The sequence below is a fragment of the Echinops telfairi genome, unplaced genomic scaffold (genome assembly GCF_000313985.2).
Source record: "Echinops telfairi isolate 266 unplaced genomic scaffold, ASM31398v2 ScPeMD7_7457;HRSCAF=8495, whole genome shotgun sequence".
Lineage (NCBI taxonomy): Eukaryota > Metazoa > Chordata > Mammalia > Afrosoricida > Tenrecidae > Echinops > Echinops telfairi.
Window position 1 is genome coordinate 38,877,159 of NW_022111357.1, and position 14,461 is coordinate 38,891,619.

The 14,461-nt window shown below is 53.4% G+C and overlaps 1 protein-coding gene across 1 annotated transcript in view; it reads left to right on the plus strand.

Annotated features, from left to right (window-relative positions):
• Positions 1-14,461, plus strand: part of ACOT7 (acyl-CoA thioesterase 7) — a 128,969-nt gene that overhangs the window by 27,443 nt on the left and 87,065 nt on the right. Inside the window, exon 2 of the mRNA XM_045299215.1 lies at positions 9,931-10,048. Coding sequence (XP_045155150.1) covers positions 9,931-10,048 — 118 coding nt within the window. The remainder of the gene's footprint in view (positions 1-9,930; positions 10,049-14,461) is intronic.

Sequence of the window (14,461 nt, forward strand, 5' to 3'; positions counted from 1 at the left end):
CACCCCCACCCCCACCCCACACACCATCCTCTTCAGGGGCTTTTCAGTGGTTGGTTTGTGGGAAGTAGAGGGCCAGCCTTTTATCTTCGGGGTCTGGGTGTGGTCTTGAACCGCCAGCCTTGCCACTGGCGTGAGTTGTTTATTCCACCTTGGGACTCCAGGTGACATTTATCTAGATCCCTTTCAGAGTTGACCCCTAGGCCTTCGTGACCTCATGCCCCAGCTGCCGTAAGAAGGACTTCCAGGATTGCTTCTTCGCCTCCTGTCATTATTTATAAATTGAGGTTTCTATGACAACTGGCATTTGGTAGCCTCTCCGGATTGGCTGGTCAGTCACTTCCTGGCTAAACTGGGCAGCACAGGAAGTGAAGCCCCCCCCTTCCCCTTCCCCCCAGGCTTGGCATTCGGGGACCTGGGACGGCCTTTGCGTCAGGGCTGACCTAGCGTGCGGTGCAGTGGGGACCGGCTGGTGACTCAGCAGGGCTGGCTGGCTCCCGCCTACCCCTCTGCCTGGCTCTGGACCTGCTCCCGAGATGTCGCAACTGAGCAGGTACCCTCTGCTCTGGGCAGTGGCTGGTTGGGGGCACTTCCAGGGTGCCACTGGGTGGAGGGAGTGCCGACCTCTGTGTCTAGCAGGCTGGGTGGCTTCCTAAGGCTGGAAAGGTCACCAGAGTTCACCCTGGATGGCCCTGCTGGCGCAGTGCTTCCTGACTAGGACATGGGGTGGTTCACTGGAGCTGGGGCAGGAAGCCTGGCCTCAGAGGCACCTGTGCGGGCTGGTGGCAGCCATCTGGTGCTGATGCTTGCTCAGAAGGCCGGCTCTCCCGCCTCTCCCAGCCCCAGGACTGTGGCAGGGTTCATCCTGCCTGGCCTGCTCCTCCCCATCGGTGGCTGGGCTGCCCAGCTCTTCTGGCCAAGTCCTGCTGAGCCTCCTGGAGGGTTCTGGGTGCCTGGGACTAATGGGTGCTGCTCTGCCACCCCTTCTCCTTCATCCCTGGCCCTGGTCAAAGTGTCAGGTGGGAGCTCAGGAGAGGGGGCCCAGCCTCTCCCTCCCAATCCTGCTTGGGGCCTGGAAGCGCCTCAGGAACATTCTTCATTTCTGGCTACCTTTCTGCCCTGGCTGCCTATTCCGTGAGACCCCGCCCCCCACCCACGGGGTGTGTAGGCATGTGTGTGGCCCTGGCCAGCCTTCGCAGCAACTTTCTCTCCCTTCTTGGGGGTTCCTGCCCGATGGTTTGCTTCCGGTCTTGGTGCTTCCAGTGTGGGTGTCATCCGCACTGGCCATGCCACTGCCCCACCTGCTGAGCTCCTGGGGGAAAGTCCTGGAGGGTGGGAAGTCCCACAGCCGTGGGGACAGCCCTGGGTGATCTCCTTCTGAAGGGGCTGTCCAGGGAACTTCTGGCATAATCTGTGGGTACACCTGATGTCCTGCAGCCTGGCTGTGCTTGGCACCACCACCGTGCGCTCATACTTATATAGATACTTCTGCTGTCACCATTGGGTAAAGGGACCAAGGCCCACACAACCCCTGTCCCCAGATTGTCACATGGCGGTGTTTTCATATGAGCCCCTATGTCAGGTGCTGGCCTCACTTGCTTCAGGACAGAAGGTGGGGTGCACCGAGGGCAGGCCTCTACCGTGGCAGGGCAGAGTGGCTCTGGCTTGAGCTAGCTGGGCCTCAGGAGCTGGAGCTGAGCCAGATTCAGGCTCCAGCCATCACTGCTACCAGCCAGAGGCCTCCTCTGTGCCCAGACCAACCTCTTCCTGGGACAGCAAGTCAGAGTTGGCGAGTCCAGTCCCACAGGGACCACAGCCTATGTGTGGGACCAAGCCTGTGTTGTTGGTGTTAGGTGCTGCCACGTTGGTTCTGACTCGCACAGCGACCCTGTGCACAAGAGAGCGAAGCACCCCCAGTCCGGCGCCCTCCGCACCGTCGTTATGTGTGAGCCCCTGGTTGCAGGCTCTGTGTCGATCCATCTCATCGAGGGCCTTCCTCTTTCTCTGTCCCTCCACATCACCAAGCATGCTGTCTTTCTCCACGGACTGAGCTCTCCAAGGCACGTGAGACAGTCTCGCCAGCCTCGCTTCAAAGGAGCATTCTGGCTGTACTTCTTCCAGTACAGATTTGTTTGGTTTTCTGCCTACCCGTGGTGCTTTCAATGTTCTTCTCCAGCACTATAATTCAAATGCATCGATTCTTCCTTGGCCTTCATAATTCAGTGCCTAATTTTCACACGCGGAAGAGGTGGTTGGAAATACATTGGGTTGGGTCCGGCCCACCTTAGCTTCCAAAGGAACATCCCTGCTCTTTAACACTTAGAGAGACCGTGTACAGCACACAGGCCCAATCAATGCAATATGTCATTTGATTTTGTGATGATTACTTCCATGAACGTTGATTGTGGACCCAAGCAAGATAAAAACCCTGAACAACTGGAGGAGTCCTTTTTCCATTTCTGAAATACTGTGGGCTGCTCCATTCCCCCAGCATCTGCTTAACCCTAAGCACAGGGCTCCTGCCAGCGCCCTACCTCCCAGAGCCCACTGCTCTCGGCAATGCCATCTTCTGCTCCAAGTACCAGGGCACGGGGCTGTCCTACCCACAAGCACCCAGAGAGCCCTGCGGCAGGTTGTCAGGGGAGGGGGCGGGGGTGCAGGTCCTCATGGGAGGAAGTGTTGGCCCTTTTTTTTCCAATCGTTTTATTAGGGGCTCATACAACTCTTATCCCAATCCATACATACATCAATTGTGTAAAGCACATTTATACATTCATTGCCCTCATCATTCTCAAAACATTTGCTCTCCACCTAAGCCCCTGGCATCAAGTCCTCATTTTCCCCCTCCCTCCCTGCTCCCCCCTCCCTCCTGAGCCCTTGATAATTTATAAATTATTATTTTGTCATGTCTTGCCCTGTCCGATGTCTCCCTTCACCCACTTTTCTGTTATCCGTCCCCCAGGGAGGAGGTCACATGTAGATCCTTGTAATCGGTTCCCCCTTTCCAACTCACTCTCCCTCTACCCTCCCAGTATCGCCACTCTCACCACTGGTCCTGAAGGGATCATCTGCCCTGGATTCCCTGTGCTTCCAGTTCCTATCTGTACCAGTGTACATCCTCTGGTCTAGCCAGACTTGCAAGGTAGAATTCGGATCATGATAGTGGGGGGGGGGGACACGGGGGTGGAGAGGAAACATTTAGGAACTAGAGGAAAGTTGTATTTGATGGGATGCTGGGAGGGAGTGAAGGGGTGTGGTGCTTTGAGCCAAGAGTTAAGAGGATGAAGGGTGATTTGAACAGTTTGTCATGGTTCTACCCAGGAGTGGGATTCAAATAAGTTAACAACCAGTGCACTTTCCTAATGGCCGTTTTAAGTATTCAAAAAGAGATACCAAAAGGTAGTTTATTATTCCATACAGTTAATACTTAAGTCACAACCGTAAAAGATGTGCATATTAAAAAGAGAAGAATAAAGAACGTAAATTTGTGATTTCCACATTAAAGAGAATCCCGATTCCAAGTGCCATTTTAACAAACGGTTCGCCAATTCAGCAAAAGTTAGGTATCTGTTCTGTAGAACCTGGGTGAGCCAGTAGAATTCCACCACTGGTTCTATACACCTGTTCGCAGGCAGCTTCTGGTCCCCTTCTGCAGGGCGTATGGAAGTTTCCAGGTCCCCATGTTGCCTTCTGAGTGGCTCTGCCCACTGGCAGGTGTAGACCCTCCTTCCTACCATTCTGGGCCTGGCTTTGGGTCACCTCAGGTGGATCGTGGAGATCATTCCGACGACGGTCAGAGAAAAGGTTTGAATGGAAAGAGTGAGCTTACCCAAGGGGTGCTTTGGGACAGAACTCTAGAGGGCCTGGTGAATGTGGAGCCAGGCTTTTTAGTCACTGATGGCTGCCCTCCCACCATTGGCTGGCTCTGGGTGGGCCTTATGCTATTGGCTGGTAGCAGGTCAGCTCAGAAAGGGCCTCCTCCCCCTCCATCTAGGTGTTGCCTTTACCAGGGTGTGTGGGGCCGACCCCAAGGTCCCTTGTCAATTGCATTGAGGATCAACCCAGTCTTTTGCATTATAAACAGCAGGGGAGTCTGGTTTTTATTCTGTAGATAGAGGGGCTCTGGAAGGTCAGAGCAGAGGAGCGACTTGATTAGATTTCTCATGGGACAAGAGGCTAAACAGTGAGCTAGGACTTCATCGAAGACAGGGTCACAGGAGGCAAGTGGGGGCGCTGACTCTTCAGATCCTGTCACATGATTCTCCCTTACTCTCCAGGGCATTCCCAGATGGAATCCAGGCTCCTTCCCTGGCCCTGAGGAAGCCTTTTGTGACAAGCTCCCACTTCTTCCCAGTCCATCTCTGGCCCCACCCTTGCACCAGTGTTGTGGGCTAGCTTTCAGTTCCTGACCTTTAGTACTCCCGAGAGTCCCCTTCTCCTTGGAACATTCTCCAGCGTCAGGCTCAGCCCTGATCATCCTCTGGGACTCGGCCACTTCTCCCGAGAAGCTCTCACAGCTATGCCCAGTGCCTGCTCCAGGGGAAGCTGGCTGAAGGCGAGCTTTGCTTAGAGTGGGCCCCAGCCCTGCCTACTTGGCACTCAGTTTTTGTGGATGCCAGGGGGGAAATATGGTTCTGACCTGGGCAGCCAGGGTAGAGGGGCAGTGCGTGAAGGTCCTGCCCACTGATCGACTGTGAGGCCAGGGAGGGCAGAGGATGGGGATGGAAGGTAGGAACACTACTGGCTGAGGGGATGCAGGTGAAGGGTGATGTAGGGAGGAGGGGGGCTTTTACGGTGGTTCAGCTGCTGCTTCCTCCTGACGTCTTGAGGCTGGAGGGGTCGGGAATGTAGTGAAGGATGCTTGGCATGGGTGAGGGTGGCTGTGTCTGGGTTAGGTTTCAGAGGGGGCAGGGTGTCCTCAGGCCTGGGCCCTCCCAGTCTGTGCCATATACCCAGGCTGGACCACGGTAAGTGGAAACAAGCTCCAGCCCGAAGCTTTGGCACCTGGCCCCAAGTTCCTGCCAGGCCACTTTTTGTTCCAGGTGGCTCTGGGAGGGAATGGCGGTCCTGTTGGCACTCAGCCTTCTTTGCTGCTTTCTGTTCTTTTTAATCGATAGGGAAGCACCTCATAAGGCCAACTGCGAGGTCAGCCATTTGAAAACGTCAGCCACTCCATGAGAGAAAGACGAGGCTCTCTAGTGCCACGGAGAGTACCTGTTGTGGAAACCCACAGGGACATTTCTACCCTCTCCTATATGGTCACTATGAGTCAGAATCGACTCGATGGCAGTGAGTTCATTATTGTTTGGTGCCATCGAGTTGGTTCCGACCCATAGCAACCCTGTGTACAATGGAACGAAACACGGGCATCCTCACAATGGTTCCTATGTCTGAGCCCATTGTTGCAGCCATTGTGTCAATCCATCTCGTCGAGGGGCTTCCTCTTCTTCAGTGCCCCTACTTTACCCAGCATGACGGCCTTCTCTTGGGACTGCTCTCTCCTGACAACATATCCAATGTATAGAAGAAAAAGTCTTACCATCTTGCCTCTAAGGAGCATGTTGGATTTACTACTACTATTTCTTTTTTTTTAATCACTTTATTGGGGGCTCGTACAACTCTTATCACAACCCATCCATCCATCCATTTGGTTTGCCTTTTTGACAGTCACTGGAACTTCTGATATTCTTCTCCAGCACCACAATTCAACTGCACCCATTTTCTATGGTCTTCCTTAATGTCCAACTTTCACTGCATAAGAGGCGATGGAAAACGCCATGGCTCGCGTCAGGCGCACCGTAGTCCTCGAAGTGACAGCCTTGTCTGAGGAGGTCTGTGCAACAGGCTGACCTAATACAACATGCCCTTTCATCTCCTGACTGCTGCTTCCATTGAGCGTTGGTTGTGGATCCAAGAAAGACAAAAGCCTTGACAACTTCACCCTCTGCTCCATTTCACAATGTTACTTATTGGTCTAGTTGTACAACGTTTGGTCTTCCTTACATTGAGTTGTAATGCATACTGAAGTCTGCAATCCTTGACCTTCATCAGCAAGTGCTGCGAATCTTCCTTGACTTCAGCAAGTAAGGTTGTGTCACCTGTTATCACAGGCGCACTATGCTTTCCTCCAATCCTGATGCCACATTTGTCTGCATATGATCCAACTTCTCTGATGATTTGCTCAGCATACAGATGGACCAAGTGTGATGAGAAGACACAACCTTGTCGCACGCATTTCCTGATTTTAAACCATGGAGTCCTCCCTTGTTCTGTTTGTATAAGTTCTGCAGGAGCACAGTGAAGTGTTCTGGAATTCCCATTCTTCTCAAGGCTATCCAGAGTTTTTTATGGTCCACACAGTCGAATGCCTTTGCATACAAGTAAGCATTTTTCAGATTTTCTCTGCTTTACGCCAAGATCCCTCTGACATCAGCAATGATATCCCTTGGTCTTTGTCCTCTTCTGAATCGGGCCTGAACTTCTAGCAGCTCTTTGTCAATATACTGCTGCAACCGTGAAACTGTTCTTAGAATTCTTTCTTTCTTTTTTTTTTTTAAGACCTTCATTCTGCACACCTGCCCATCCAAAGATGAGTGACAGTATTTAGGACCCTGGGGGGCCTTGGCCAGGCTGAGGGGGAGGCACACTCTAGGGAAAGTGCACTGAGGAAGAGTTGCCTGGCCACTTACCGGTGGACCTACACCTCATGACCATGCAGAGCCCAATACCCCAACTTCATTAAGGGCCCACCCAAGTAAGCTCCCGAGGGCTAGAAACCAATCCACCAAACCCACTTCCTTCCAATTGGCTCCAATCAGGGACCCTCACTGGAGTTTCTGAGACTGCTTATCGGAGCAGATCACCTCATTTTCTCTCACGGCTCTTCTGTGGGCTGGCTAGGGTAAGGTGACCAGACATCCCGCTTTTGGTGGGACAGTCCCGATTTTTAACAATTTTTCCCGCGTCTCGCGGTGTTTAAAAAAAGTCCCGATTTTTGGGAATGCACGGCAAGCTAGGGTATACGGTTTTCGGCTGCCATGTGGCTATTTCGCCAGGATATTAGTTTTATCAATGGTGTCCCGCTTTACCAATGTTAGGACCGTCATAGCTTCTTTCACACACGCCTTGTCCGAGGGCAACGCTTCTGCCACGTTGCTGGCGAGTGTCCGAAAGAATGTAAGTGGAAAATGAATTGATGTCAAGATGCAGCAAGAGCTATGGCTCTCACCATCAACAAACCATGGCCTCCCGAGAACCGGTGCTGAGAAGTTCGGTCCCCAGGACAGTGGGTGCAGGGGCCTCCGAGCAGGGGGCCCTAGGGGCAGAGAGCATGCCCGGTGCTTTCTCACCAAGGAAAAAGTCCCATGTCCGTCTCCAGGTGTGGAAGGTTCAGAGTCCAGGGGCTGGGCCATCAGCTCCTCATTTTCAACCCCAGTGTCAGGTGGCACTAGTTGCTGTCTCACGCTGCCTCCTTATCTGCCCTCCTCCCTGCCCACTGGATGCCAGCACTCCCTCCCAGAGCATGTCGCCCAGGACCAGCCTGACAGGATAGCCCTGCTATGCCCAGCGAAGTTCACAGAGGCGGTCCACGGTGCTCCCGGGCAGGGCAGGGCTGCCGTTTCTGGACTGCTCTGGGATCTGAGTCTCCAGTCCAGACACACTGCCCATAGCCTGAGCCTCTGCCCTGCACAGAGGACTCCTGCCCAGCCCCGCTCAGGACAAATCCCTCCTCACTCAGCTGAAAACCCTCCAGTTAAGAAACAACTAAATCGATGCAATAGTTTTGCTCTTTGAATCGGTTTCCTCTGTACTTCAACTTTTGAGCAACACTGAATTAGGAAAACTCAATTTTTCAAAAACGCAAAAGTATTTTGAAATGAAGTTTGAGAAGTCAAGCCAAAGTGGTCCCTGTGCTGGCCCCTGGGCCTGTGGTCTATCCCTTGCTAACCATTCCGGTGTCACTGTGGCCCTGCTGCCTCAGAGCTGTTTGCAGAGACCTTGGGATCCTGCCTGTTGGGGCCGTTGGCCTGAAAAGCTGTGGCCCGTGCGGGTGCTTCTCACTGCAGTGCAGGGCTGCTCTTTGGGGGTGGGCATGGCCTGGGCATGCTTACTGGCTCTGAGAAACAGTAGGGTCCTCAATGTCCAGCCTCCTTGTAGTCAATGGGCTGCAACTTCAGAAGAAGGGAGACGCCTGTGAGCCATGTTTATTGAGTACCTGCCACGACTGCTGGTCTCATCCTCCTGTGGTCGTGGGTGCCAGCCAGTCGGCTTTGACTCCCGGCCATCCCACATACAGCAGAATGGAACATTGCCTGGTCCTGTGCCACCTTCCTGCTTGCTGGTGTGCTTGAGGCCATCAGGATGGCTCTTGTGTCAGCCCCTCTCATGGAAGGCATCCCCTGTTTTCCCTCCTTTACCACACACCATGGCTTATTGTATCTATTGGTCTGACACTTGAGTGCTTACATCCATCTGCCATCTTCGCTTCTAAGGGACATGCAGTCTCCTGGCAGTCCGCAGGATAGACCGCGTGCTTCATCCACACTGCAGTTCAAGTGCATCGATCAATTCTTCCTGGGTCTTCCTTTCCTCCCTGTGCAATGGTCCCAGGCATTTGAGGAACCAGGGCCAGGTGCGCCTCATGCATCCACGTGACAACTTTGCTTTTAAAACTGGACTGAAATACGCGGTTGGGTTCCCTGACTGCTACCCCCATGGCCTTTGATAGTTATTATTCCAAGTAGAATGAAACCACCCACAGCTTCCATTTATTTCTCAATAGTGCATCTTACTCAGACCTTCCCACAGTTAGGCTGATGACGCCATTACTGTGCCCATTTTATAATGAATGCAAACGGAGGGCCAAAGGTTTGGGCATCATGCTCAGGCACACAGCTATGAAGAGCTGGAGCCAGGGTTTGATTGATTTCAGAGTCAGACTGGCTGAGTCCCCGAGCTATTAAAAGGGGGGGGGGCGGTTAGGAGATGTCAGACAGACCAGGAAGACTGTAAGGCTTATCAGCCCAGGGGCGTGGGTACCAGCCCCAGAGGCACACACAGGCTAGCTGGTGCCAAGGTATGCTGGGTACAGCTGTGGGCAGGTGCCTGGCATGTCGGAACCCTGGGCATGCTCCCAGGACCAGTCACCTGACTGCCAGGCCTGCAGCTAGCTTGGGCGGATTTAATTAGCCAGGCAGCTATCCGGTAAAGTGCCAGGCTCTTCAGAGCTAGCTGCCTACATGGGTGTGGCATGCCTACAGGCTGGAATTCCAAGGCTCTCATTGAAACTCCCACTGCCGTCTGCCCTTGGCTGTGCTTGCGGTTACACCCCCTGCTCCTCTCCCATGCTTCTTGGAGGGCTCTCTACTCATACCCCAGGGGATCAGCACTCCTTGGGGTACTCCCAAGAGAGCTGGGAACCACATGGGAGCCACCGGGGAGGGGTGCGTTGACTGCTGATAGAGAGCTGGGAGCTGCTGGCCCAGGTGTCCCAGAGGTCCTGAAGCGGCCATGGTTGTTCCCAATTCCCAGAACTGAGGCGGCCGCTTTGCTTGGACTCCTGATGAGATTTTAGGAATGGAAAGTTCTAGCAATCTGCTGGTTCACACCCCAGGGGCTCCCAGCCTGTCCAGCTGGGGTTGGTGAGCCTGGCCTGTGCCAGCCTGGGAACAGTTGGATGATGATGTGATGGGACCCCTGGGACATAGGCCACTGAGTTGCCACTGGTCAGCTCTACTGAGGGCAGACCTCGGCCCTCAGCTCTTCCCTGCGGCTGGCGTCAGGAGGAGGATGCTGCCGTCTCCAGCCCGTGGAAGCAGGGCGATTCCTTTTCCTTCATCTGGGGTCCTCAGCCCTTCCCGGGGGAGGAAGGGTTCCTTTCCTTGGGAACATCCGTTGTGTGAGGCATCACCCTGCGCCTCCCCTCTGTCCTAGGATCATGCGGCCGGATGATGCCAACGTCGCGGGCAACGTCCACGGAGGGACCATCCTGAAGATGATTGAGGAGGCGGGAGCCATCATCAGCACCCGCCATTGTAACAGCCAGAGCGGGGTAAGTGTCTGGGTCGCCTCTCCCACCCCTGCCTAGGACCCCCAGAGGCTGGGGGACGGCCGGGGCTCCCCAGCTGCGCAGCACTTGCACCAGGGCGAAGGGTCAGGGAGGGAGTCCTGAGGGCGCCGGCCTGGAACCCGGAGGGTTTTCAGAAGGTCCGGCCCAGCCAGACCTTGGCCAGATCCCTGCGGCTGACGTTGGTTTGTCTCAGCGTTGAGGAGACCGCTGGGAGAGTAAGCTGAGAGCCTGCCTCCAGCACATGTCCCTCTATTCCGGAGTTTTAGCCTCTCCACTCCCCGTCCATTGGCCCCCAGCTCTGACCAGACGCTTCCCACGCCCAAGCCAGTGGCACCTTATTTTTCCCGGGGGCTGCGGGCAGAGATGCCGGCAGTCTCGCTTCTCTTCCAGCCGTGGGCCTTGGGGAGTGCCCTGTGTGTTTCCTGTCCCTGGCCTAAGGAAGGTCTAGCAGACCCTGGCATGAGGCGGGGGTGGGGGTGGGGGGCAGTGACAGCACCTGCAGTTCCCCTCTCTCCTCACGAAGCTGAAACTGGCACAGGCCGGGGGAGGACGCTTTCTGTTTTCAGATGTTCAGGGCTGCAGCATTGTGGCACCTGCCCTCTCCTGTCATCCCTCTAGCCCTGAGGTCCCTGCTGTGGCTAGTGAACAGGTGGGTTGGAGCTTGCTGCTGCCCATGGCCTCTGTGTACCTGGGGGTGGGGGTGAGGTCTCAGCTAACCTACCCGCAGGGCGGGATCTCTCTCCTCTGGGCTGACTGAATCCCAGATGGGGGGGTGGGGGGTTGGAGTGTGTGTGTGTGTGTGTGTGTGTGTAGAACCAAGCCTGGTTAGTGGGTAATAGGTTGGCATGGATGTGGGGTCTTGAGTGGTGGGCCTGGGTTAGGTTGGGACCACCTGTGAAGGAGGGTTGATTTTCTTCTGTGCTCCTGCAAACCCAGCCGCTTTCAGAAAGCACCCTCTGGTGGCTGTGGGGAGGATAGGCGCCGGGCGCATGGGCAGGTGAGCAGGCCTGCTGGAGGCTCTCTGGGAGATGGGCAGCCAGATCTGAGGCTGCCCGGGCGAAAGAGGGCAGACCCGTGAGTCAGTGGGAAAGGACTGCCCAGGACTGCCAAGAAAGGAGGAGGGGTGTGGGGAGATGAATTGCTTCATTTACTAACCATTCAGTGTTTCCAAACTCACGTATCCTTCATGTCACCCCTAAGAGGTGGCTGCGGTTTATTATTGATGGCTTGGGTGAAAGTGTGCAGAGCAAGCTAATTTCCCGGTCAGCAGTTTAGACACATTCTGTTTGGTTTCATGAGCTGGATGGAGCAGCACTCTTCCCCCGTCCTCTGCCTCCCGCCTTTCCAGCCCCTTGAGCTTGGCTTTGGGGCCAGTGCTGATGGCTTGGCAGGGTGTGGTTCCTGTGGTCCCTTAGTTCTTTGAACATTTGTTTCCCTGAATCTTTGATTTTCTTCATTCTTCTCTCCGGTCAGGAAGAGGCCGATAGTTGTGCCTTAGATGGCTACTCTAGCATTTAGGACCCAGTCTCTGTGCATGACCTTGTACGACGTGTCTCTGTGAGCTCTGTCTCCGGAGATGATTATTTTTAATTGTAGTAAGTATCTGTACCTGCAGTAACAGGCTGTTCTGTTCCGACTGCTCTGCTGTAAGTCGAATACTTCTTTTTAGTTTTCATTATTATTGTCTTTTATTATCCGTTCCTTTACCTTTTTTTACATCAGTTCCTTTTGAATAGTAAACCATGAAATTGAACATGTGAGAACGGTAACTGTACTAACAATAAACCCAAACCAACCAAACTCTTTGCCGGGGAGTCGATTCCGACTCTCGTGACCCTAGCACAGGGTAGCGCTGCTCCGTGGGTTTCTGAGACTCACTGTTTCCAGGAGTAGGCTGGTGGTTTCGAACTGTGGACCTTGTGGATAGCAGCCTAACTCGTAACCACTGGACCACCAGGGATCCTGCACTAACAATGAGATGTTAAGTGAAAAAACAACAAAACCACTCAGATGGTTGTTGGTGGGATTGGTCGTAACTTGAGTATGCTGTTAAGTCCAGGACTCCCTGTCTAACAAAACACATGCCATTTCAACATGTTATTGACAATTCTGTAGCAGTGGCATTTGTCATGCGGTGCTGCACCATCTGCTGCCAGGTTCCCCATCACCCAGACACCGAAGGACTGGCACCGTCCATGGCACAGGCCCCCAACTAGGTGGGTGTGGTTATCTGTATGGTCCACGTTGGGTCCCCTGCTAGGCAAGAGGAAGGTCTGAACCAACATTCCCGAATTGGGCTCAGAACCTGGCTCGGAGCCTCTGCTCGACACCCTTCTCTGAGAGTGGGGGTGGGGGTGGGGGGGCAGGAGGCTGAGAAGTTCCAGGGCTGCTGGTCCCCAGAAGAGAACTGTTGAAGGCTCAGGAGTGGGGGTGACAAACACTCTTCCTAGCTGGCTGGTGCTGGCCTCTGAAGGGCTTTTTTGGGCCCAGAGCAGGGACACCTTCTTTCCACACTTGACCCTGCCTGTGTCTTTTAACACCGTGATGGCAGTGCAGGTGTGTCTCTGGCCAGGCCTTCTGGCCAAGCCTCATGAGGGGAACAAGTGCCATCCCTCTTCTGGGAGTCCTTTACACTCACTCCTCAGCTCCACCTCTAGTCCCCCAGCACCCTCTCGGACCTTTTATCACCAGAGACACAGGGAAGGTGGGTCACTGCCCAAGGACACAGAGCTGAATCGACAGAACTGGGATTTGAACCCAGGACCCAGAGCTGTTCTTCCAGGCTCATCTTCTGAAGCCACTGTTCCCATAGTTGGCAGAGAAGAGGATGCCTTGGGGTGGATGCTCCTCAGAATGCGAGAGGCAGCTTCCCAGGAATGGGGCGCCCTCAAAGCAGAGGTCAGGGGGTTTCCTCTGAGGCCACAGGAGTTGGAAACTCCCCTACTGAGAGGTCCACATAGTGAATATGAATTCAGCTCGCTCCCCACTGGCCACAGGGCTCTGTTCTGGTGACTGTCATGAGTTGCTTGTGATGTCAGTCCAATGCCTCTTTCCCCCCCTAGTTATTATCATTATTCTTTTTATGATCAGTATCTTTATCGGTCTGATCCTTATTATTTGTCTTTGGGGTTTAAAACCAAAGTATTGAATGACACAGAAAACGTCATAAGAAGAGGATGGAATTAAAATACAATTATATTGTAACACATCTGTATATATGTTTTAAAAAATCCACAAATTATAAAACTTGACTCTGACGAGGAAGAGTTGGATGACCTTGGCATTTTGTTAGTTGCAATAAGTATCCCACGTGTGAACTCCTCTGGATAATCCCCAAGTTTAGGTAAGACTACCTCTGTGGAAAGAGATGATGGAGGAGCTCACTATCATTCATTAGGATATGGAGCCAGACCATCATTTGCTCATATGCAAGTTCAGGTTGAAGCAGAAGAAAATTAAAGCAAGTGGATGAGAGCCAAAGTATGAGCTTGAGCGTATCCCACCTGGATGTCCCCACCATCTGAGGACTACAGTGGACACACTGCGCGAATGAGCAAGACTAGGTGAGCTGCGGGGACCACAGCAAGGACACCCGATGTGAGGAAAACAGAAAAAAAAAAGACAGGAAAGGAAGGAACAGACAAGAGGCACATCACCAGAGACTCTGGAACTTGCTCTTGGACGTAGAGGTAGAGTAGGAAAGTGAGCGGAAGAAATGATGAAATAAAGGAACTGCACAAAAGATGCGCTCAGAACCCAGCTCCACTGGTTTTGCGGTGCCAGTAGCCGAGCACTTGTCGTCAGTCAGGCAATCGGCCCGCAGTACAGTGAAGTGCAGGGCTGGGCCACGCTCGCTCGCTGCCTGCCGCGTGGTGCTGCAAGAAGGGGTTGCTGGGAGGAGCTGTGAGCACCCTGAAGACAGCCAGCCTTATGAGGAGGGCCGATCGAGAGAGTGCAGGCTTGGAGAGCATGAGCCGTTGGATAACTCTTGAAGAGAAATCAATAAATACCACCTTCTCCCAGGGCTCCTTAAATACGCCGTCACCTTAGCGCCAGCATTGGATTCGCGAACTGCCGAACAAGGGGTGGTGAGAGTCTGAGATGGAACCTACTTTTCTTTAAAAGCTATTTTCCCATCCAGCAGCAATGTGTAGAGAGAATCTTATGCAGATGCCGTGACCTTGCTTTTGGTTTCCTTCCGTTGACGTCTTGAGGCAAAAGAGTCTCATCGGTAGCTACAGAGTGGGCAAAGTGAAGAAAAAACTGTGGGCTATGAGACAGAAAAAACGACGTGTTTATGTACATTTGAAAGGAAAACAATGTCAAGAACTTCCATTTTCAAATCCTTTTTTTTTTTTTTTTTCCTTCCGTTGACGTCTTGAGGCAAAAGAGTCT